Source organism: Hemitrygon akajei, unplaced genomic scaffold (assembly GCF_048418815.1).
Source record: "Hemitrygon akajei unplaced genomic scaffold, sHemAka1.3 Scf000130, whole genome shotgun sequence".
NCBI lineage: Eukaryota > Metazoa > Chordata > Chondrichthyes > Myliobatiformes > Dasyatidae > Hemitrygon > Hemitrygon akajei.
The window spans coordinates 1,535,686-1,560,805 of record NW_027332016.1 but is presented as its reverse complement, the minus strand read 5'-3'; the positions used below and the strand labels follow the sequence as shown (position 1 = coordinate 1,560,805).

General features: G+C 46.2%; 1 protein-coding gene across 1 annotated transcript; it reads right to left on the bottom strand.

Annotated features, from left to right (window-relative positions):
• Positions 1-1,565: 1,565 nt before the first annotated feature.
• On the bottom strand, positions 1,566-19,721 carry LOC140723725 (NACHT, LRR and PYD domains-containing protein 12-like). Its single transcript, XM_073038273.1, has 9 exons — positions 19,707-19,721; positions 17,323-17,395; positions 15,645-15,737; positions 14,593-14,759; positions 13,523-13,694; positions 13,361-13,426; positions 3,683-4,597; positions 1,821-1,965; positions 1,566-1,653 (listed from the first exon to the last, which is right to left on the bottom strand). Exons 1-9 carry the CDS (start codon positions 19,719-19,721, stop codon positions 1,566-1,568), a joined length of 1,734 nt encoding a protein of 577 aa, XP_072894374.1.
• Positions 19,722-25,120: the final 5,399 nt, after the last annotated feature.

The window sequence follows — 25,120 nt, the reverse complement described above, 5'->3', positions numbered from 1 at the left end:
GCATTAGCTCACTTAGATCCTTCTGCGTAATTTTACCAAAATGTGCAACGAGACCAGTAAGTGAGCAGTCAGCGGCTCTATTTACAACTTTTCCACAGTTGTATTGTCAGCGGTCACGACTGTTCCCATTTTCCAACCTGAAACTTTCACTGTGGCTCTCTTCCCGCAAGCATTCCGGAATGGATATTTCCAGCATTTTCGGCACTTTTCAGTCACGCCTGCTGTTTCTTCTGCAAGTAGAACCGGTTTCCCCTCAGTGTGGACGTGATCCAGGGACACATGAAAACCTTCCCAGTTTCCTTCTGCAGACTGTCAATTAACGTCATTGATTTTTAAAAAAATATATATTCAGCAGATCCACTTTGGTCGGTCAGACACCAAAACCACCCCAACTCATCCCACTATGTGCCACCAGATATGAAATATACTCGCTGTACAGACAAGCTGTGTAGTTCTTCATCAGCCCTGGACCACATCAGTGTTTACCTCATTTTGATCAGCTTCCCAGTATAATGTTTATTTCCAATAACATGAAGCTCAGAGCTATCCACGGTTCCGTTCATCTCTTAAACCATCTTCCCACATCTGTTGTGTGTGTGTGTGTGCGCGCGCCTGTGTGTGTGTTTGTGTGTGTGTGTGTATGCGCGCGTGCATAAATGTCCCTATTACATTTCTTCAATTATATATGAATTTAATTTCCTGCCCTTGCTGTGGACTTTTAAACCTTAGTGACGGACAAAGCCGCTGTTGAATCCACCTGAGAGACAGTTAGATTCAGAAATATTGTGGAGTTCAATGAGCTGTAGGAAGACAATTGGCTGATAAGGCTGCCACTCGCTGTTCTGTGGGTTATGAGCGCAACCACCAACACGTTTGTCTCTGGGAAATACTGGCATGATTTAACAGAATATATTCTGCCATGTACGGAATCCGCTCCGTATACTGACGTTTTCAACTCCTGCTCTGTCCTTAAGATATCCATGTCGTTAGCATTCCCCTCGCAGTGTCATGGTAGAAAGAAATGCAGGACCGCCAAATAAGCCCAGCTCTCTCTCTCTGCGCCCCCCCCCCCGCTCCCTTTCTTTGTGGAGTGTAATGAGGGGGTGAGTTACCAAGGAAGGAGATGAGATCCTGGGCACCCAGGGTGCGGGGGGCAGCAGAAACCTCAAATAAAACTGATCCGAAACAAAGACAGGACGTTACAGTGGTTTATTGATTTCATCGACAAATGTAAATTAAACAATTTGTGAGCTGCTGCCGTGCGGGAATAAATAAGTTGCTCCCGACTCACTCACAGTCACACACAATTAACTGACCGGCAACAACCAGTGCCAGTTTGAATAATCAGTCCCGTTTCTCACTGTCACTCTGCATCACAGAACTGATGATTATCAAATCACACTTCAGGGCCGTGTCCCAGATCACCGCAGATCCAGGGTCATTTCTGAACCTTTGCGAATTGCTTCTGGAGTGCGGAAAGATAAGGGCGGGAGTTAAAGGGAAGGGGGGGAAATCGGCCAAATTGTCTCCATCCTGCGGACGGGTATGTTCACACATTCAGACGCTTACAGGTACACTCTCAGTCCGGGTCTGGACTCCTGTAGAGACTCCAGTTCATTCTCCCCAGTCCCACTGAAATTATTCACCGCCAGCCTGAAACGGATGGAAAAATAAAGATGAAAAAAAAAACAGATTATATAACCGTGTCAGTAACAGGGTACTGGGGTTAATGTTTCAACAGTAATCACAGACAAACATCACCAGAAAACCCGCGGATCTGCTGAAATTTTATCACATTGAACATTAACACAGACACTCACATGATCTGCTCCAGACTCGGGTGGGTCAGTATGAGCCGGCGGAGAGTGGGGACAGACTGGTCTGTGAGCGGGTTCCATCCCAGGTCCAGCTCCATCAGTGATCGGTTTGTACTGAGAGCGGAGGCGAGATCCTCAGCACCAGAATCTGTAAGTTCGACATGGTTCAGACTGGAAATGAGAGAGAGATTGAGGGTGAAGGACACAGAGAGACAGGGGACGGTACAAATTCCCAGAATTTACCAGTAACACAATTACTGATCACATTAATGTTCAGTGTCTGTAAATACAATCTCCCACAGTCTGGTACTTACTTCAGTGTCTGTATTTTACACTCCGGGTTTCTCAGAGCAGCAGACACCAGTTTCACTCCTGAATCTCCCAGGTCATTCCGCCCAAGACTAAACAGAAACAGACAAAATTAATGAACAAAGTGATTCAAACCATGGGTCTGAAGGAATTTCTCTCACTCGGTTATTTCAGGAAACATTAAACCCTTCAGTAAATCACTGATCGGCGTTTCCATCACTGTCAATGTCCCTCACTGACCAGTTACAGGGGAATCACTGAACGTCAGTAATTTAGTCTGTCGGTGTGACCCTGTAAACTCCTCATATTCTAACTCATTGCGCGATGGTTAGAAAAGTGTTCCTGACCTGTGAGTGGATCGGAAGGGAGAGGGTTGAAGGGGAGAAAGTCCCACAGTGAGGAAGATTTGTGAATAGAGAAATGTCGGTGGGAAATGACGCCATCTGAGGAAAAGGATGGAAAGATGGGACCTGAAGGAGGAAGGGGGATGGGAAAGAAAGATCCCACAGGAGGAACGGGGATGTGAAAGAGAGATCCCACAGGACGAAGCGGGATGGAGAAGAGAGATCACACAGCAGGAACGGAGTTGGGGAAGAGACATCTCACAGGAGGAAGGGGGATCGCATTTGTCGCAATTCTTCACAATCATATTCACTATAGTTTTACCCAAATCCCTTTACATTGAAACAACACAATGGAACAGTTTCACAGTTCAGAGTGAGAGAAAAATTAAGTTACCTCAATACCTGGAACTTGTGCAGCCAGGGTCCCAGCCACTGGATTCCTTCACACAAAATGTGGCAGTACGACAGGTCGAGACGTTTTATTGTATCACAGAGTCTGACAACATGAGACAGGACCGCGCAGTCAACCGGGATCAGTGTCATTCCACTGAATGAAAGTTCTTCCACAGATCCCAGTGCGGTCTGAGCCAGTTCACGATTCTGAGACTCAAACAGGTAGTGAAATGTGTTCAGGAGCCTCCTTTTACCAGCTTCACTCGTCGTGTTTTCACTCTGGCGTTTAACCTCCTCCTTCACCCAGTCAATCACCCGACAGGTTGTTTCATGAGGAAATGGACCCAGAAACTCCTCCAGGCCCCGAGCTGTCATTGGGGAGGAGAGACCAGCAACAAAACGGAGGAATACCTCAAATCGCCCATCGGTCGTGTTATGGACTTCAGTGAGGAATTTCAGGATATCCTCGGGATGTAGAGTCAGGAACTGTGCGACTGCAGCTACAAACTCTTGGATGGTGAGGTGTGGGAATGTGTACACCACGCTCTGGGCAGAATCCTCTCTCCCCAAAAGCTCCATCAGGAACCCAGACAGGAACTGGGAAGGCTGCAGATCGTACTTGATCAAATCTCCATCTGTAAACACAGTTTTCTTATCGGACACTCCTCTGAAGGCCATCTGACCAACCCTGAGTAACACATCACGGGGGTTCTCAATCTCACGGCTGTGGTTTTTCAGGATGCTGTAAATATAGTAGGAATACAGTTGGGTGATGGTCCTGGGAATTCGCTGGGAATTCTCTTTGTGTGAAGAAAGGACCCAGTGCAAGAGCGAGGATCCAGCAGTAGGAGGGGTTGTAGCTCATGGCGTACAGGATTTCGTTCTCCTTCACGTGTTTGAAAACAGCTGCTGCCACCGTCTGATCTTCAAAATGCTTCATGAAATATTCCTTCCGTTCCTCATCAACAAATCCCAGGATTTCTGCCCAGACCCTGATATCTGCCTTTTCCAATAAATGTAACGCAGTGGGGCGGGTGGTCACCAGCACTGAACACCCTGGGAGCAGTTTGCCCTGGATTAAACTGTACACAATGTCCGACACTGCACACCAGCACTCGGGATCTGGGCACTGGTGCTTAGGTTCTGTATCTCTCCAACTGTCTGCAAAATAGATTCTGTGTTTGAATTCATCCAAACCATCGAATATGAACAACAATCCCTGTGGGTTCTTCCAGACATCTCTCAGGAAATTCCCAAAGTAAGGATACTGATCCAGAATCAGTTCCCTCAGGTTTGTTCTGCAGTTAATGGAGTTTAAATCCCGGAATTTGAAACTAAAGACAAACTGGAATTGTTGGAATATTTTCCCCGTGGCCCAGTCATAAACAATCTTTTGTACCATTGTTGTTTTCCCAATCCCCGCGACTCCGGCCACTGCTGCTGATCTCCCAGATTTGGATTTACTTCGGGAAAAGCTGCTCTGGAATAACTGATCAGTCTGGATTTTTTCCATCTCTCCGTGGAGATGTTTCTCTCTCCAACGCTCGTGGTCTCTGCCTCTTGCCAGCAGTTCATGTTCAACCAGTCTCCGATCTCGAACAGCAGAAATGACGATGAGCTCAGCGTATCGAACAACCAGCTGGAAAACCTTCACCTTCTCCCTCATCAGGAACGTGTTGACTCTCAGTGTTTCAGTTTGTGCCCGCAGAGTATCCATGTGTTTCTGTTGAACATCTTCAATGGGAACAGACAGCGTTCAAACTGTTAGATGTCTCAACTCAGAACTCAGTATTTAAGGACACAAGAGTTAGCCCAAAGCTATTGCATTAATTGAATTAATCAATGAATGTCCGTACAGTAAAGTAAATTTGCTTGCCTGGTCTGGATAAACACATGGTCATCATATTTTCATATTAACTGTGCTGTGAAGATGAGTCTTTCCCTGGTAGTTTACTGACCCCAGACTGTCCCGTACTGGATACCCTCTCACTACAGCCACAGATATCACTGTTCATGCGGAAGAAACTTTTAATCCCCATTGTTGATGAGGTGTGTGTGGAGATAGAGAAAAGGGAAGTTGGCATTCTGTCAAAGGAACAGGTCGGGGAATCACAGCTCCCCCCCCTCCCCTCTCAACATCACTGATTCAAAACGCAAAGAAGTATATTCGTTGATCAGCACCTGCTCTGTGGCTGGGTAGCTGGGGGAGAAAATGTCAATGACTTGTTCTGGAGATTGAGACAGTCAGCATTTTGACACAAACCACAGACAATCCACCCACCCCCCACTTCCATCATCACAGATGCTGCTCAGCTCACTGAGTTCCTTCAGAAAATGGTTCGAGACAGCAGATCTGCAGTACCGTGTCTCTTAAAGAGTCTGTGTTGTAAATACTCAACAGATCCAAGATTAAATATACACGAGTGTAAAGGAGAAGGAAATAATTGTTATTCCGGATCTGGTGAAGCACAAACTCAGATAGTGTATGCAAAGGAAAACTCGGTATTTTTTTTCAATCGTTCTGGTGGTGGGGTGCGGTTGTTAGTTGTGGATGTGTTGATCTGTCTTACTGCTTGAGGAAAGTAACTGATTTTGAGTCTGGTGGTCCTGCTGTGGATGCTACGTAGCTTCCTCCCTCACGGGGCGGGGCAAGCAGCCCGTAGGCAGGATAGGTGGGATCCTTCCTAACGCTGCTGGCCCTTGTCCGGAGCCTTTCTGTATATACGTCCCTGATGGGAGGTGGGATGGGGGTGCCGGTGATATGTTTGGGCAGTTTTGACTACCCGTTGTAGAGCCTTCCAGTTGGCCACAGTTATGCAGCATGTTGGCCTGTCCTCTGCAGCACAGCTGTAGAAGGACGCGAGTGTAGATGTGAGTACAGGTCAGACAACGTCTGTGAAAACGGGAGATACCACTGGTCTATGGCTTTAAATACAAGTTTGAAAACCATGTTATTTACAGGTCGGGAGTTAAAGAGAGCAGAGACCGAGGAACTTTGGTAGCAGCCAGCATGAAGTCTCATTGCACTGTGATGTTTAAGCATTCTTCCCATTTAGGTAATAGTCCACCCTATTGTTTCTCTTGCCAAAATGCATTACCATTCATTCCCCAACATTGTAGTCCATCTGCCACAATTGGCCTACTCTTCCAATTTGTCGAAGTTTTGCTGCAATCGCATTGCTTCTTCAGCACCACCCACCCCTTCGCCGATCTTCGTATCATCAACAAATGCGGTCAGTAAAGGAGCCCAGCAGAAAGCAGCTGATTGGGCAACCAACGTCAAGTGACCTTGGAAAAACTCATACCAATAAATAGAGGGGTAGCTCAAGTGGAGCGGCCAGTAAAGGAGTGGAACTTTGCGGCTTTGACTTGGGGAGCAGCCTTGTTGAGGAAAGGTCCTTGTGAGGAAAGAGCGAGTCTTTGGCGAGGAAGCTGAGGGAGGAGACTACTCCACAGTTGGTGAGGGGGAGAGGTGGTGAAGAGATGACAGGTAGACTGATTCAGTGTGATGCTTGCCTGATATGGGAGGTCAGGGACACTGATGGTGCTTCCGGCTGCTACAACTGTGAAAAGTGTGTCCAGGTTCAGCTCCTGAAGGACCGTGTTGGGGCACCGGAGAGGCAACTGGATGACCTCAGGTTCATCCGGGAAAAACGGGAGTTTTCTGGATAGTACCTACAGTGAAATCGTTACACCGAAGATAACAGAGGAGAGAACGGGGGTGACAATGAGGAAGAGATGGAAGCTTGAAGTACAGGAGACCCCGGGGGATGGGCCTCTTGAAAACATGTTCACCCTCTTGGAAGCTTGGGACAGAAGACACTGTCAGTCTGAGAGGTGAACGGGTCTGCGAGTCAAAAATTGGCACTGAAGCAAAGCCAAAGAGACAGACGACTGGCAGAGCTGTGGGTTTTAGATTCTTAGACCACTGGGATCGGTTTTGGGGTAAGGATGAATTGAACAAAAGGGACGGGTTGCACCTTAGCAGTCGGGGGACCAGCATTCTGGCCGGCAGGTTTGCCACTGCAACACGGGTGTGTTTAAACTAATAAGTGTGGGGAGGAGACGAACTGGAAATAGAAGGATGGAGTTAAAGGGAAAGACTGAATAAGAAAAGTTAAGAAAGACATCAGAATTTATGGGGCAGAAAGCTCCGGAAGGGATCGGAGAGTATGGCCAAGTACAATAGGACCAATGAGACAAGCTAGGGGAATAATGGATTAAAAGTATTATATATGAATGAGCTTGAAGCTCAGTTGGAAATTGGCAAGTATGATGTTGTAGGAATAACAGAGACATGGCTGCAAGAGGACCAGGGCTGGGAAATGAATATTCAAGGATACACATCCTATCGAAAGGACAGACAGGTGGGCAGACGGGGTGGGGTGGCTCTACTGGTGAGGAATGAAATACAGTCCCTTGCAAGGGGTGACATACATTTAGGAGATGCAGAGTCAGTATGGATAGAACTGAGAAATTGTAAGGGCAAAAAGACCCTAATGGGAGTTATCTACAGACCCCCAAATAGTAGCCTGGCTATAGGGTGCAAGTTGAATAAAGATCTAAAATTAGCATGTTGCAAAGGTAATGCTACAGTTGTAATGGGGGATTTCAACGTGCAGGTAGACTGGGAAAATCAGACTGATACTGGACCCCAAGAAAGGGAGTTTGTGGAGTGCCTCCGAGATGGATTCTCAGAGCAGCTTGTGCTGGAGCCTACCAGGGAGAAGGCAATTCTGGATCTAGTGTTGTGTCATGAACCGGATTTGATAAGGGAACTTGAGGTAAAGCAGCCATTACGAGGTAGTGACAATAATATGTTGAGTTTTAACCTACAATTTGAGAGGGAGAAGGGAAAATCGGAAGTGTCAGTATTACAGTTGAACAAAGGGGACTATGGAGCCATGAGGGAGGAGCTAGTCAAAGTTGACTGAAAGGATATCCTCGCAGGGATGACAGTGGAACAACAATGGCAGGTATTTCTGGGAATAATTCAGAAGGTGCAGGATCGGTTCATTCCAAAGAGTAAGAAGGATTCTAACGGGAGTAGAGAGCGACCGTGGATAGCAAGGGAAGTCAAGGAGAGTATAAAACGTAAGAGAGAAGAAGTATAACATAGCAAAGATGAGCGGGAAGCCAGAGGACTGGGAACATTTAAAGAACAATAGAAGATTACTAAAAAAGGCAATATGCGGAGTATATAAAGGAGGATAGTAAAAGCTTCTTTAGGTACGTGAAGAGGAAAAAGCTATTTAAGATCAAAGTTGGGCCCTTGAAGGCAGAAACAGGTGAATTTACTATGAGGAGCGAGGAAATGGCAGACGAGTTGAACAGGTACTTTGGATCTGTCTTCACTAGGGAAGACACAGGCGATCTCCCAGATATAATAGTGGCCAGAGGACATAGGATAATGGAGGGACTGAACGAAATTCACATTAGGCAGAAAAAGGTGTTGGGTAGACTGATGGGACTGAAGGCTGATAAATCCCCAGGGCCTTATGGTCTGCATCCCAGGGTACTTAAGGAGGTGGGTCTAGAAATCGTGGACGCATTGGTAATCATTTTCCAAAGTTCTATAGATTCAGGATCGGTTCCTGAGAATTGGAGGATAGCTAATGTTATCCCGCTTTTTAAGAATGAAGGGAAAGAGAAAACAGGGAATTATAGACCAGTTAGCCTGACATCAGTGGTAGGGAAGATGCTGGAGTCAATTATAAAAGATGAAATAACGGCATATTTGGATAGCAGTAACAGGATCGGTCCGAGTCAGCATGTATTTACGAAGGGGATATCATGCTTGACTAATCTTCAGAAATTCTTTGAGGATCTAACTATGAAAATGGACAAGAAAGAGCCAGTGGATGTAGTGTACCTGGACTTATAGAAAGCCTTTGATAAGGTCCCATATAGGAGATTAGTGGGCAAAATTAGAACACATGGTATTGGGGGTAGGGTACTCACATGGATAGAAAATTGGTTGGCAGTCAGGAAACAAAGAGTAGGGATTAATGGGTACTTTTCAGAATGGCAGACAGTGACTCGTCGGGTATCGCAAGGCTCGGTGCTGGGACCGCAGCTATTTACAACATACATTAATGATTTAGATGAAGGGATTAAAAGTAACATTGGCAAATTTGCAGATGACACAAAGCTGGGTGGTAGTGTAAAATATGAGGAGGATAGACTCCAACGATTCAATCACTTAGGTTAGGCTACCTGGCCTGTAATTCCACAAACAAGAGAAAATCTGCAGATGCTGGAAATCCAAGCAACACACAGAAAATGTTGGAGGAGCTCAGCAGGCCAGACAGCAGCTATGGAACAGCTGACGTTTTGGGCCGAGATCCTTCGGCAGGACTGGAGACAAAAAGCTGAGGAGTAGATTCGAAAGGTGGAGGGGGGAGAGAGAAATGACAGGTGATCGGTGAAACTTGGAGGGGAGGGGATGAAGCAAAGTGTATGAAGTTGATTCTTGATAGAGACGGAAGGCCATGGAAGCAAGAAAAAGGTGGGAGGGTCACCAGAGGGAGGCGATGGACAGGCAAGGGGATAGCATGTGAGATGTACGAGGGCATGGGGAACGGTGAAGGGGGAGAGGAAGCCTTTCTGGAAACTTAAGAAATCGATATTCATGCCATCAGGTTGGACGCTGCTCAGACGGAGCGTAAGGTGTTGTTCCTCCAACCCGAGTGTGGCCTTATCCTGACGGTGCAGGATGCCATGGACTGACGTATCCGAATGGGAAGAGGAAATAAAATGGGTGGCCACTGGGATCACGCTTGTTCTGGCGGACACAGTGCAGACGCTCGGCGAAACCGTTCGCCACTCTATGTCCGGTCTCATCGACAGACAACAGACCATACTGAGATCAACTACGCCTCCCTCTTTTGCTCTCTCCACCCACTATTTTCCTTTCTTCCATTCCTTCTGTCTCTTTTACTAACCAACTTCCTAGCTCTTTGCTCATCCCTCCCCCTCCAAATTTCACCTATCGCCTGGCATTTCTCTCTCCCCTCCCACCCCGCTCTCCACCTTTCAAATCGACTCCTCAGCGTTTTATCTCCAGTCCCACTGAATGTTCTCAGCCCGAAACGTTGACTGTACTTTCTCCATAGATGTGCTGAGTTTCTCCATCATTTTCTGTGTGATAGCCTATAATTTATTTCTTTTGTCTTCATCCCTTCTTTATGCTTCTTTTTGTTACCTATTGTTAGATTTTAGAACCTTCCAAATCAACTAGCTTTTCTCTCACTTCTGCTACATTATATTGCGTTTCCTATTCTATTATGCAGACCCTAGCTGCATCCTAAGGGATCATTTACAATAGTCTCCCTGATAAGATCTGATCTCAGAGTGTCAGGGACATGCAGGGTATCACAGAGTGCCGGGAACCTATTAGGGACGTGTGGGGTTTCACAGTGTCTCAGGACACTGCCAGGGATGTGTAGGGTCTCACAGGGTACTGGGAACCTGTCAAGCTGTGTGGAGACTCACAGTGCATCAGGACCTTGCCAAGGTTGTGTGGTGTCTAACGGCGTGTCTGGACCCTGTCAGGGGTGTGTGGGGTGTCATAGTGTGTCAGGGCCCTGTCAGGGGTGTGAGGGGCTTCACAATGTGTCTGGACCCTGTCAGTGGTGTGTGGTGCCTCACAGTGTGTTGGGGCCCTGTCTAGGGTGTGTGGGGTCCCACAGTGTGTCCAGAACCTGTCAGGAGAGTGTGGTGTCTCACAGTGTGTCAGGACGCATGTCAGAGTTGTGTGGGGCCCCACAATGTGTCCGGACCCTGTCAAGGGTATGATCGGTCTGACAGTGTGTCAGGAACCAGTCAGGTCTGTGTGGGGTCTCACAGTGTGTCAGAAATCTGCCAGGGGTGTGTGGGGTCTCTGTGTCGGAACACTGTCAGGGGTGTGTGGGGTCTCACAGCATGACAGGATCCTGTCAGAAGTGCATGGGTCTCTCTATGTATCAGGAACTTGCTGGGTGTCTGTGTGGTCTCACTGTGTGTCAGTACCCTGCCAAGGGTTTGTGAAGTCTCACAGTGTCTCAGGACCCTGTCAGGGGTGTGCGGTGTCCCACGGTGTGTCAGGAACCTGTCAGGTGTTTGTGGGGTCTCACAGTATGTCAGGATCCTGTCATTAGTGGGTGGGGATTCACAGTGTGTCAGGACCCCGTCAGGGGTGTGTGCGGTCCCACAGTATATCCGGAACCTGTCAGGGTTGTCTGATGTCTGGCTGTGTGTCAGGACCTGCCAGCGATGAGTGTGGTCTCACAGTGTGTCAGGACCCTGTCCGCGATGTGTGGGGTCTCACAGAGTTTCTGGACCCTGCCAGCGATCTGTGTGGTCTCACAATGTGAGAAGACTGTACCAGTGGTGTGTAGGGTCTCACAGTGTATTGGGACCATGTCAGAGGGGTGTAGGTTCTCACAGTGTGTCAGGACCGTGTCTGGGGTGTGTGGGGTCCCAAACTGTGTCAGAACCCTGTTAGGGGTGTGTGGGGTCTCCATTCAAAATGTTCGGCTGTAATAGGGAGCGTAGGAAAACATTAATTGTAGACATATTTTCTTTAGAGAATATGACAGTGGTAGAAATGGTGTTCTTCAATAGTCAGGGAGAGATTCTGTTTCATGTACAGAAATGGCTGTAGGAATTTCACTGTCGTGTTTGTTCCCTCGGCAAACAACATGAGGAATAGTGAACAAAAAGCTTGTAGCGATTTCCCAAACCCATGGTGCAGAGAAACTGAGGGGTTTCATTGACCTGATGTGGACTGGAACAGCATTAACAGAGGTGAGTAGTTTGTAAACATCCTGATTCATCTATCTCTGGTCCCATATTTAAATTATCATCTTTGGAATTTGTTCTTGTAATTGAGAGAGACAGAACCAGGGTTCTGGCCGAGATTCCTTATATTTCTGTTGAGAGCTTTGAATAATCAGATAAACATGGGCTGATGCGATATTAATAAGTTTTGTGATGTTTGTCTTTCCTACGCGCTCTCCTCTGTTAAATGTGCAGTTGAGTGATCCAACTCAGTCTGCAGTGATGAAGCCTTACAATCTCTTGAGCCCATGAACTGCCCCGGGCTCCGTTTTCACAGTCATGATGAGCTTATAGATGTAGTGAGCTTTCCATCCAGACGGTCACAGTTTAACTAATTGCAAAATTATTTAGAGATATTTTCAGTCATTTTCACCTTCCTTGCCGCGATCCCACAACCCTCGGTTTCTCTGTCCTAATTCCCATCTCTCACCCTTCCACAGTGTCCATCGCACAACACCGGCAGACATGAATTTCAGCTTTTGTGGACTGAGCTGAGGAATATGTCACCCAGTCTCACCCTCTCTAACACTGTAGCAGTGTTTGCACTAGGGAGAGTAGATGTGAACACAGTGTGTTCATATGCTGCTCTGTGGTTGAACAGACCAGTTGGGATGTTACCTGATTTTCTAATTAAACTGATGCTATTATTACTATTCTGTGACTGCAACTTCAGTGGATGCCCAACTCTAAGAAAAGATAATCTGCTGTGGGAAATTTAGAAATCGGTTAAGAATGAGTCTGTTCCAGAGAGGGCAGTGGCTATCAAGAGAAGGTTTTGACATCTTGTGTGAAGAAATATAAGTTTTTAATTCCATTTTCCATATCCCCCTCTCCCTTTCTCCACATAGACTCGCAGAGGAGGGACTTTTAGGCCCTGGAGCGGTGTGACCAATTTCCTCAAACTTGCCAGCTCTCTGCCTCTTTCCTCAAAATGACCTTTGAAAACATTCCCTCTAAGAAACATGTGTTCTCACTGTGTTCTCTGTCACAGTGCCCATATTTACCTGGTCAGATCCCTGTGGCTCAACAACCTAACCGCCGTACGCAAATTACAACCGTTGGTGGAAACAGAGGTCAAGTTTCAACTTAATGAACTCTGCTGCAGCCCATTCTGGGCTATTGCATACCGCCCCACTACTGGAGGGATTTTGAGGCTTTAGAGAGGGAGCAGAAGAGGTTTACCGGGATGCTGCCTGGTTCAGAGGGCATGTGCTATCATGAGAGACTGGATAAAATTAGATTGTTTGCTCTGGATCATCGGAGGCCGAGGGGAGCTCTGACACAGGTTGAGAATATTATGAGAGGCAGAGATAGAGTGGACAGAGATCATCAGTTTGTCGCGGTTGAAATGTCTATTACCAGAGGGAATATATTGAAGGTGAGATGGTGTAGAATGAAGTATGATGTGAGGGAGAGCTTTTCATTCATCAGAGAGCCGTGGCTGCATGGACCGCACTGCCCGGTAAGGTGATAGAGACAAATTATCAGAAGCTTTTAAGAGTCGTTTGGATAGACACATGGATGTAAGGAAGATGGAGGAGTATGGACATGGTGTAGGAAGGAGAGATTAGAGTTGGGTTATGTTGATTTACTTCTCAGCTGGTTCGGCACAATATTATATGACTAATGACCTATTCCTGTGTTATACTCTTCAATATTCAATGCACGTTCACTTACCTTTCAGCTCACTAAGAACCTTGATTAAACCTTGAGCGGGATTTGATCGATGGGAGGGATCACAACCTGTTTGAATTTAAACACATTGAGGGAATGATGTGTAAAATTTTAAAGTGTGCTGTATTCAATCCAAATTTGAATTAATCTCTGATATTTTCTCACCATATATCTGTATTTCGTTCAGTATTTTGTCCAACATTGCAACATCATTCCACATTTTCACAAAGGTTTCCCACATCACCCTCCGGGCGCGGGAGCCTTTCTCCATCACCAGGCTCAGGAGGAGTTTAGAACTGTCCGCCTGCTCTCCCTTATCAGCGAGATCAGAGATTTTCTGTGAAGAGTAACAGTGAACATATCAGGGACTGACAGATTCACACAGAGAATGAGAAGTAAATGATGTGCTCTGTAACGGGATCACATTGAGCAGTCACCCGGACAGGTGCTGCTCCTGTCTGAACGTGGACTGTACATTCTGAGTGCAGAGCACAAGGAGGGACATTCACTGTGCACCTGGTCCACCAGTCAATGACATCCTTCATTGACGTGGCTCCAATTCCATAAATAATCCCTCACCGGATTTGATGGTGTAAAACAGAAATCATAAAATAACGATCACAGAGGAAGAAATAAAACTGGAGGGTTTTATTTTATATAACAGATTGAACAGCCTCAGAGAAGTTGCAGAAATTATCATGTGGTTCATCTCCTCAGTCCGCCAGTGTCCAACATGACAGCGGATTACTGGCTGACATCTGACACCTTTCGCTTCCCTTTTCCAGTAGAGGTTTTTTCAGTGATTACACGTTACAACATGGCAATGTTTCCCGATTCACACTGTTTGCAGTTACGGATTATCTCCACCCAGAACTGAACACACCCGGGCTTCTGTGGCATTCACTGATGATGTCCCGGTTCTCACTGACATCCTGCCGTCACTCTGTACATTTTTCACAGACTGAAACTTCCTGTCATATTTGCATTTAATGCTGTAAGCCCACAGACCTGTTACTTGCTCAACTCACTCTGAACATCGAGCGGCTCCCCACCAGTCCGCGGGGTCTTTTCACCTCTTTCCATCTCCGGTTCAGATTCACATGTTCGGGATTGCATGTGGAGTACTTATTTCCCAGTTATTCTTTTATCTAATTTAATATCCGTTGAGTCAAAGATCCGACAGCCATCAGTCCTGTGATGTGTGAAAATTCAAACCCATTCTCCCTCCCACTCACCCGATGTTCCTCTCTGCTGAACTGTTTCTCAGCCTTTAACGCCAGACTCACTCCGTGAACCCGTCCTTCCATCGCCTGCTCCAGCCTGTCCCGGTAGAAGTCCGTCAACTGCAGCAGCTGGAAATCGTCCCAGCTTGCCAGGAGCTCGGTGATCACTGAGCCCGGACCTGTGAAGGAAAATGAGGAGCATTAAAGAAATTACTGACCTCATACTGGACAGTAACGTTCCCTTTGGAACCTAAAGATCACCAAACACAGTCCGAAATATATGTATGTGGGGATGGGGGGTGGGGGGGAGGTGGGGTGGAACAGGCTTTGGCCGGGGGATCGGGGGCGCCGGGGTTGTAGGAGCAGGTATAGTTTCATCTGTTGAAGGCTGCTCTTTCGTGTCCCCAGGAATATAACTCTCTGTTTGGAAAGGACCCTGCTTATTCCTAAGAATATAGTAACCCAGCACCATCACTCTCCTGGTGCTGCCCATCACCACCGCTTTGCTCTCGGTTACTGTCTGCCGGCCTGATCAACCCCTTCCTCAGCAAATCTCTGGAGAATCTCACAAAATGCTGGAGGTACTCAGCATGTCAGGCAGCATCTATGGAGGAGAATAAGCAATCAATGTTTTGGGCCAAGGCCCTTCATCGGACTGGAAATGAGGGAACAGAAATTCTAGATATTGCCACATTACTTTCCATTCATCGTGGTCCTCATCCAAAATGTCAAATCTTTATTCCTCTCCATGGATGCTGCCTGACCTGCTGAGTTCTGCCAATATTTTGTGTCTTTTTATTGCCCACAACTTTCAGCATCTGCAGAATGTCATGTCTTCTAGAGTAACTCGCTATTTTAATGTGCATCACAATCTGTTACAGGAGCAGCAGCAGCCGGTAATTGTACACCTTCTACGTTTGACTGTATTTCCCCCAGAAATGTTAACTCCCTCTCTTATCTCTCTGTTCAGTTTTCACAAACACTTTGTGAATTCCCAATATTGAATTAAACACAGACGCAGAATCAGCAGAGTATTTATAAATTAAAATAATTCGCCAACATACCCGTGTCCTTTCCCGATGTTGACGACACTGGAAGTCCTCCCCTGCCTGCACATTGACCCATTGTGAGGACAGGTGTGATCAGATTTTGTTGCTCTGTAACAAAACAAATAACAGGAGGGTCAAACATTAATTGGGGTTTAAAGGAGAACACTGTTTTGTTTTTAAACTGAGGCAAACACTTCCAAACATCTTGGGCCTGTCCAGTGAAGCCTTGACAGGGCCTGATCCAGCTGAGCCCATCGATTTCCGCGCTCTCCATCTATTGTACACCGTGCCGGGACTTCAGGGGTACCTACGCGCTTATATTGCAGACAATTCCCTTTTCGGAGCCAGTCTTGTGTCCTCGAATGGGAGTGAAGTGTCAATGGAATGGCAAGGCAGGTTGAGCAGACAGCGCCCACTGCTTTGGCCCTCCTACCACTGGTGGTGCTATGGTGAGTAATGGACAGCCGTTACAGCAGTGTGGGTTGAAACATTTCTGCTGATTATTGGGACATCCATTCCTCTCGTCACTGAATTATACAGATTTCTCAGTCACACCTGATTCTCACCATCTCCTTTCAGTTTTACATCCCCGGGCATTGACACCAGTGGCAATATAGACCATGGTTTAAGTCTGTATAGAATCACTCTGACATCCTGAACAATGAAATCTCACACATAGCATCATGACATCTTGTTCTGAACCACTACGTTATCTCCGGCAGAACTTTAAGACCATTATTATCATCTACACTCGGTCAAGATTTCTTTGGACATAGCACCTGGCTATTATCAGATAGTTATATGGTACCTTGTTAAGCACAATGTAGACCCGCCATACATCCGAAACAGCAAGTTGGGAAAATTCATTGTAACCTGTTGCAATATGAACCAGACTCCTGAATTAAGTATCAAACTTTCTAACCATGCCATGTACATTCATATACAAATCAATGTCATGAATATCTAATTAACGAGGCCTCGACACTGACATGCACTTCCCACTCATCACGGACATCCATTCGTTAAATCCATCTTCAGTCATCACCCTCTGCTCTCTGTCATTGAACCCGGTGTGAATCCAGCTCACCAGCTCCCCGAGAATCCCACGTGACCTATCCTTCCAGATGAGCTGTCATGCGGGATCTTGTTACAGACTTTTCCAAAGTTCAGATGAATATGTTACAATCCAGCAACAATGAATATATGATTGAAACAGGGTTTTTATAACAAATAAAACATTTATTAAACACTGCTAAAAAAACAAAAAGTAAACAAACGCCTAACAACCGGAAGTCAGCTGCAATACGGCAGCTCGAACAGTTCTTAAAGCAAGAATCCGAAAACAGTTCTTAAAACGATAATGCAAAAACAGTTCTCAGAAGTAGTAATACGAAAGCCCAAAATTTTAGCCAGTTGCTTAGGAGAGACTTCTTGAAACAATTTAAATTCTCTTTCACGTCGTGTTACTGCTGTTCCCAGATGAAGTATGTTTTGATCAAAGGATTCATGATGAAGAAAATGAAACGGCTTAAAGGCACTGACCTTTCTTTGGCGAAACTTCACCCAACCCTCTATTTTTCTGGTAGAACAGGAGTTATCATGGGCATAGCTGACAAATTCCTTCCGAATGAGAATCAAACAAGGTCGAACCTGCTTTACCATCGAAATCAACTTTCCTCGATCATTAACTTACCGAACTTCAAATCTTCACTCTCCAATGACTGGACTGGCAGTATTATGGCAAAACTGACGGCAATAACCTTTGACTTAAGGCAGAAAGTAAAACTCCACTTTTAAATGAATCTGTGTCATAACATCGGAATACACAGAAGCGTGGAGTCACTACCAAATTCAACCACGAACTGCCCACATCACAGGGTGGGGTTCTCCTTTAATACCCGGTTGGGGGGGAAACTATCACATGAGCTCTCACTGGCGGGAAAATGACATCAATCCCCCATCACAAGACCATTACCTCATCTCCAGCATAGCTTCAATTACATCATGGTCACGTGACTGGTATAAGATACCCACGGGTACGTAACAAATAACATCACTGCTCTATTTTATCTATCTTCAGTTAGCTCTTCAAAAGTTTCCAGAATACTTGTCAGATATGATGTCCCACTGAGTGGTGCAGATGACAATTTCCCCGCAATCAATGTCCAACCGACCGGGACTTCAGCTTCACAGTAGACTGAGGAAATTCCAATCCAGTTGTAGAATTGCCGACCTGGACTGAAGCTCGCATACTGCCAGTTCCATACCCTCAGAGTCACTAACCCAATATTATGACCCATACAAAGACGTTATGGTGCCGGCGATTTGCCGTGGTGTTCCTGCCATTTCCGATTCACAAACTGATGTTGAACTGGAACCTAATGACCCTTTGCCGGGGCCGGGGCTCAGTCTGGTTCACCGGTCTGTAGATTGTGAGAAGATGCAGATACACTTCAGCTTGTTTCCAACAACTAAACTGAGCAGGTTTGATCACAATGGCATTGCTGTGTGGGATCTTGCCCAGCACAGCTGTCTGCCATGCTTCCGCTCAGTGTAGCAGGAAGAAAATGTAAAATTATAAAATAGAAAAATATGGGAACTCCGTACATCAGGTTACATCCGAGAAAGGAGAAATGGTGGAAGATCCAATATCTGAACTGGAACTGTCCAAGATGCTGTCGATCGGCTTTTCCAGTATTTTCGTCTTTTTACTTGAAATTTCCTGCAACTGTAGCTTTATCCCACCTCTTTATATTATGCACAGATGGTAACTGATTGTAAAATACCAGCAACACGCTAAAATGTTTGTTGGCTATCAGTTCATTCTGACCCTGGTGTAATACACTCCATACAATCAATGCCGGCCGAATGGCCGCATTCAGTGTGTTGGGAATATGTAAAACAGTTATCGACCCCAGCCATCGATCCATCTGAAGCTTGGATCCGATACCGAGCCGGTTGTTGGAAGTAAAGTTCCCCAGGTACATCTTAATGGACGGGTTCAGTCTCGGCATCACCACTCACCCCGCTCCTGGGACCAGAACACCAGGGGCTGAGCAGCGGCTCCTCTCAGGCGGTTCAGTGTGAAGGACCTACAACCCTGACTGACCCCTGCAGTTTGTGTCCAGGAAGTGGAACGAGGCGGCCAGTTCGAGGAAGTTAAAGGGACTCACTGCCCAAAATCTCTACCCCTCCCCCCCCCCCCCCCCCCCACACCGGGATCGGCCTCAGTACTCACCGATGGGAAATTGTCGGTCGCGTTCACCCCGAGTGACCGGCCTCAATACTCACTGATGAGAACTTGCTCAAATTGTTCTCCCGACAAAGATCGGTCCTCCGGCTCCAAGCCGATGATCCGCTTCAACAGAGAACGGAAAGAAAACCACCGCCCATCCGGGGAATGTGATCGCGGGGGCGGAGCTTTGACGGTGGAACCCTCACGTGCTGCAGATTGGCGTTTGAAATGGGAGTGAGAAACAGGATCATGTGACGGGAGGAGGGTCTCCCATCTGAACCGGTTTCACACGCTGCCCGACCTACCTGCCGCATTTTACACCTTATTTCGTATTTACACCAACTACAATTTTCAGTTTTTCCCTCTGCATCTTCCATGTCCCGATTACTCCACCACCCGGTTCTTAGAGTTACGGGATCAATTCCCATCCCGGTCCGATACAGAATTCCCACTCCAACAGGAATTATGCAGGTTTCATTGAAAACACTTCTATGTTTATAAACACTAATTTCTATTTACATTCCTCCGGAGCCTCACTGGACAGGAGCACTGAAACATCAAGTGAGAAACAGGAGGAGGTGGCCATTCTGTCCCTTAAACCATCAACAAGATGACGGCAGCTCTTCAATCTCAGCCACATGTTTGTGCCCGATCCTCATTTCCTCGATCCCTTCGGTCTCCACACATCTGCCGGCCTCTGTTTTATGTGAGGACGATGACTGAGACTTCCCCCTGCAGGAGTCAGTCTGGCGAATCTCCAAAGCAAACACTCTCTCACTTCTTATAATCCTCCATGGAATTAAATTCCATTTCTGCAGCCCCGTGTGGCCCGCACCACTCACCTCGCACTCCGTCATTATTTCCACCTTCCCACCTCTCCCCTCAACTGGATCCACCTCTCACTCCCCAGCTCTTGCCCCATCCCCAAACCTCTCGTCTTTTCTCCGACTATTTGCCGTCCACTCACAATCCAGAGGGAGTGTCTCGGCCCGAAATGTTGACGGTCCATTTTCCTACACAGATGCTGCCCGACCCACTGAGTTCCTCCGGCAGTTTGTTCTTTGGTCTGTATAACCCATGTTAGTATGGAGAGCGGGGTTTTACACCTTATTCCAGGTACAATCTCAACAAAGCCCAAATAATTGTTACCGTAATTACCACACTCAAAGACGAGAAAGCTTGCAAATGCTGGAAATCCAAAACACCACACAAAATGATGGAAGAGTTCAGCACAACAGGCAGTATCTATGGGAACGAATAAACAGTACACATTTTGGACCACGAGTCTTTTTTATTACTGAGGAGGAGGGGGAAGTGATCTGAATAAAGAGGTGGGGAAGTAGAAAGAGAGGAGGTGGAAGGTGATAGCTGAAGTCAAGTGATGGGCTGTTCAAGGGCTGGAGACGAAAGAATCGGAGCGTTGTCAATGGGAGAAAGAGAAAGAGGGGGCACAGGAGGAAGTAATAGGTTAGTGAGCAGAAATGTAAGCTCTGGGTGGGGAGTGCGGAACTGAGAAGTGGGTGGGGGGTATTTGTTTACTGGAAGGAGATTTTAATATTCATACAATAAGGCTGGAGAGCACTCAGATGGAATATAATTTCAGAGTGAGGCATAGAGTAATTGGGTGGGGGTATTTGTTTACTGGAAGGAGAATTCAATATTCATACAATAAGGTTGGAGAGCACTCAGATGGAATATAAGGTTTTGCTCCTCCACCCTGAGAGTGGTTTTATCTTGGCACAAGCGGAGGCCATTGATCGAGACGTCAGAATGGGAACGTTTGGCCACTGTAAAGTCCCCGTTGTGCCACACGATACAAAGATGCTCGACAGAACGGTCTCCCAATTTATGGCGGGTCTCACCAATATAAAGGTGGCCGCATCGGGAGCACACAACGCAATAGATGACCCCAGCAGATTCGCAGGTGCAGTGCTCCTGGATGGATTGTTTTGTGTCTGAATGGAGGTGAGGGAGGAGGTGTACGGGTAGCTGTTGCACTTAGGACTCTTGCAGGGATATGTAGCTGGAGGGAGATTAGTGAGGTAAGGACAAGAGGAACTCTATTACTATTACGGTGGTCGGAAGTTGGGTGAGCACGGACGTATGACAAATGTGAGCATCAATAGTGGAGGGAGGACAGCCACATCCTGGAAGCAGATGCAGCGGAAGCAAAGAAACTGAGAAAAGGGTAGAGCATTTTACAAGTGATAGGTTGGGAAAAGGTATGGTCGAGATTGCCAAGGGTATCAGTAGGTTTGTAAAAGACACAAAGTACACTGAAGATGTTGTTGTCAAATCAACACGTACAAACAAGCTAGAGGAACTCAGCAGGTCGGACAGCATCTGATGCTGCCCGACCTGCTGAGCTCCTCCATCTTGTTTGTACGTGTTGGTTTATAAAAGAAGCCGGTTGACAACTTGTCTCTGGAGATGAAGACAGAGAGAGATCAGGAAAGGACTCGAAGTTAGAATCAAACTTGCTAACCGTACCATGCTCATTCATATAAAAGCCAAAAGCATGAATAATGAGTTACACGTCTCGACAATTATACGCACATCCCACTCCTCACAGGCCTCCATTCGCTACATCCATCTTCAATCATCTCCCTCTGCTTCTTGTCATAGAGCCCGAAGTGAATCCACTTCACATGCTTCCCGAGAATCCCACGTGACCGAGCTTTCCAGATCAGCTGCAATGTTAGAGGCTTTACCAACGTCCATATGGACAGCATCACTGCCCAACTTCATCTATCTCCATAGTTATCTCTTCTAAAATCTCCAGAATTCTTGACAGGTATGATGTCCCACTGGGTGGTGCAGACGGAAATTTCTCCATAACCAACGTCTAACCACCGTGACTTCAGCCTTACTGCAGACAGAAAAAAGTCCAATCCCAGCTGTAAAATTACCAACCTGGATTGAAGCCCGTATGCTGTCAGTTCTATAGTCTGAGAGACTCCATCTATGTTATAAGCCACACACAAGACGACTTGTTGCCGGCTATTTGCCGTTGTGTTCCTGCCATTTTCGATTCACAGACCGAGGTGGGACGGGAACCTAACCTAAGGGTCTTCTGCCTGCGCTGTTGCTCAGGATGGTTCACCGGTCTGCAGATTGTGAGAGGATGCGGATACACTTCAGCTTGTCTCCAGCAGCTAAACTGAGCACATTTGATCACTATCTTCTTGCTGTGTGGGATCTTGCACAGCACAGTTGGCTGTGATGTTTCCCTCAGGGTAGCAGAAACACAATGTAAAGTTATAAAATGGAAAATGCTGAGACGCAGTACATCAGGGTACATCCGTGAAGGAGAAATGGTGAAGACACAGTTTCAGACCTGGGGCTATCCAAGATGCTGCCGATTTGCCGAATATTTCCAGCATTTTCTCTTTTTTTTACTTTAAATTTCCTGCAAGAACAGTTTTCGATTATTTTTAATGCACAGATATTAAATGAGTGGAGACTTGCGGATGTTGTTCACTTATTCAAGAAAGTGAGCAGAGATAGTCAAGAAATTTATACACCAATGAGTCTTACTTCAGTGGTTGGGAAGTTGATCGAGAAGATCCTGAGAGATCCTGATTTATGAACATTTGTAGAGGCATAATATGATTATTACGAGCCTGACTGAATTTTTTAAGGATTGGACTAAACATATTGGTGAAAGTAGAACAGGAGATGTAGTGTATATGGATTTCAGCTAGACATTTGATAAGGTACCCCATGCAAGGCTAATTGAGAAGGTAAGGAGGCATGGGATCCAAGCAGAACTTGCTTTGTGAATCCAGAATTGTCTTTTCCACAGAAGACAAAGAGTGGTTGTAGACGGGTCATATTCTGCATGCAAATCGAAGATTAATGCTGCGACTCAGTGATCTGCTCTGGGACCTCTTCTCTTAGCAATTTTTGGAAATGGCCTGGATGAGGAAGTGGAGGGATAAGTTAATAAATTTGTTGATGGCACGTTGGTTGGTGGTATTGTGGATAGTGTTGAGGGCTGTTAGAGGTTACAGCGGGACGCGGTTTGATCCAAAACTGGGCTGAGAAGTGGCAGATGGAGTTCAGCACAGGTAAGTATGAGGTGGTTCATTTTGCTAGGTCAAATATGATGGTAGAATATAATATTAATGGTCAGGCTCTTGGCAGTGTAGAGGATCACAGTCCATCAGACACTCAAAGCTGCCTCGTAGGTTGGCTGTGTGGTTCGGAAGGCTTATGGTGCATTGTCCTTCATTAACCGTGGGATTGAGTTTAAGAGCCGAGCGGTAATGTTACAGCTATATAGGACCCTGGTCAGACCCATCATGGAGTACTGTGCTCAGTTCTGGTCACCTCGCTAACCGAAGGATGTGCAAACTATAGAAAGGGTGTAGAGGGGATAGATAAGAATGTTGCCTGGATTGGAGAGCAAGCCTTCTGAGAATAGGTTGAGTGAACTTGGCCATTTCTCCTTGGAGAGATGGAGGATGAGAGGTGACCTGATAGAGGTGTATAACGTGATGAGAGGCAATGATCGTGCGGGTAGGCAGAGGCATTTTCTCACGGCTGAAATAACTAACACGAGAGGGCACAGTTTTAAGGTGCTTGGAAGTAGGTACCAAGGCAATGTCAGGGGTATTTTTTTTTCCTTTTACGCAGACAGTGGTGTGTACGTGGAGACTGCTGCCGGCGACGTGGGTGGAGGCGGACAGAGTAGGGTCCTTTAAGAGGATCTTGGATATATACATGGATCTTAGAAAAATAGCGGATTAAGGCTAACCCTGGGAAATTTTTGAAGTAAGTACATGTTTCGGACAGGAGGGTTAGCCAAGGGCTTGCAGGTTTTCTATATTTCTATGTTCACTCCACACAGCTAATGCTCACAGAATCCTTTCCTCCCACTATCATTCCGTTGAAGTTGCTCCCGAGGTTACTGATTCTACGCAAAGAGGAAGTGAACACAGAACGATGAAATTGTGCAACACTTCTTGCAGTTCTCGTGGTTTGTTACCGTGGAAACGGAGGAAGTGGCTCAACAACAGTAACTGAAAAAGGAAATAACAAAGTCAGCAGCACACGCTCTGAATTACATTGTGACAAAGGTTAACACTGTAGCCATTTTGAAATGATGAATCTAAAATTGTAAAGGCTGCTTTTAGCCATGCCTGGTGCTGTATTGAATTAATCGTGTAGTTGTTCTGGCTAACAAAACATGATTCCTACACTATCGATCAATAATATATTACCAATATTATACCAAATCACAGCTTCAACCACCAGCTGTTGCAACAAACTCCGCAGGCCGACCACTCTTTTGCTGACGAAGTTTCTCTCATCTCAGGTTTAAAGAGAAACTTCTTCATTTTGAAGCTGTCCTCTCAGATAACAGACTCTCCGGCTGATGGAAACATCCTCCCCATGTCCACTGTCTCCAGGCTGTTCCGCGTTCTGCGGGTTTAAATAAGATCCCGTCCAGCTCTATACTTCTGAACTCCTCAGAGTTCAGGCCCAGAGTCATCAGATGCTTCTCGTACATAAACCCTCTCATTCCTGAGATTACTCTTGTGAATTGTGTGAGCAACAGTGGGACTGAACACATTTTCAGCAATAACAAAGGAACACCAGAAGCAAAAATCTGAGCTTAGAAAATAAATAGTAGCTCAACACCTTATAAACATGCGCTGCTTGAACCCGGGTCCATTGCACTTGCAACTAAAACTGGTGTATCCCAGGACTCTGTGATATCCCAGGCAAACAATTTTGTGCCGAACCTCTACTTCCTTTAGAAATTACCCAGGGTTACACACAGCCCTCTATTTGTCTAAGGTCCATGTCCCTATCCAAGTGTCTCTTCAAAGACCCTATCATATCCGCCTCCACCACCATCGCCAGAGGCCCTTTCCATGCACTCACCACTCTCTGCGTAAAAAAAAACTTACCCTAAATATCTCCTCTGTGCCCACTTCCCAGCACCTTGAAACTGTGCCCTCTCATGTTAGCCATTTCAGCCCTGGGAAAAATCCATAACAAAACTGCAGGAATTAGGAGGTAGGGCAGTATCTATGCAGAGAAATAAACATTCGACGTTTCGCGTCAAGAAATTCCTCTCCATAGATGGCGTCCGACGATTTGGGTTTTCCCAGCAAATAGTTCTGCAGACTCTTTTGTGTTTACTATTCCCATTGTCTGATTTTAAAATCACACATATTCTGCATTACAGCTACGTCTCTATCAACAATGAAGATTATTCGGGTTTCCCACTGAACATCTGTGCTGC

Excerpts from the sequence above, each read along its gene's own strand:
- LOC140723725 (XM_073038273.1), bottom strand. Across the intron at positions 15,738-17,322 it reads GAGTGAAGATTTGAAGTTCG|AGCAACAAAATCTGATCACA; the intron begins GTAAGTTAATGA and ends GTTTTGTTACAG. Across the intron at positions 14,760-15,644 it reads AACATCGGGAAAGGACACGG|GTCCGGGCTCAGTGATCACC; the intron begins GTATGTTGGCGA and ends TTTCCTTCACAG.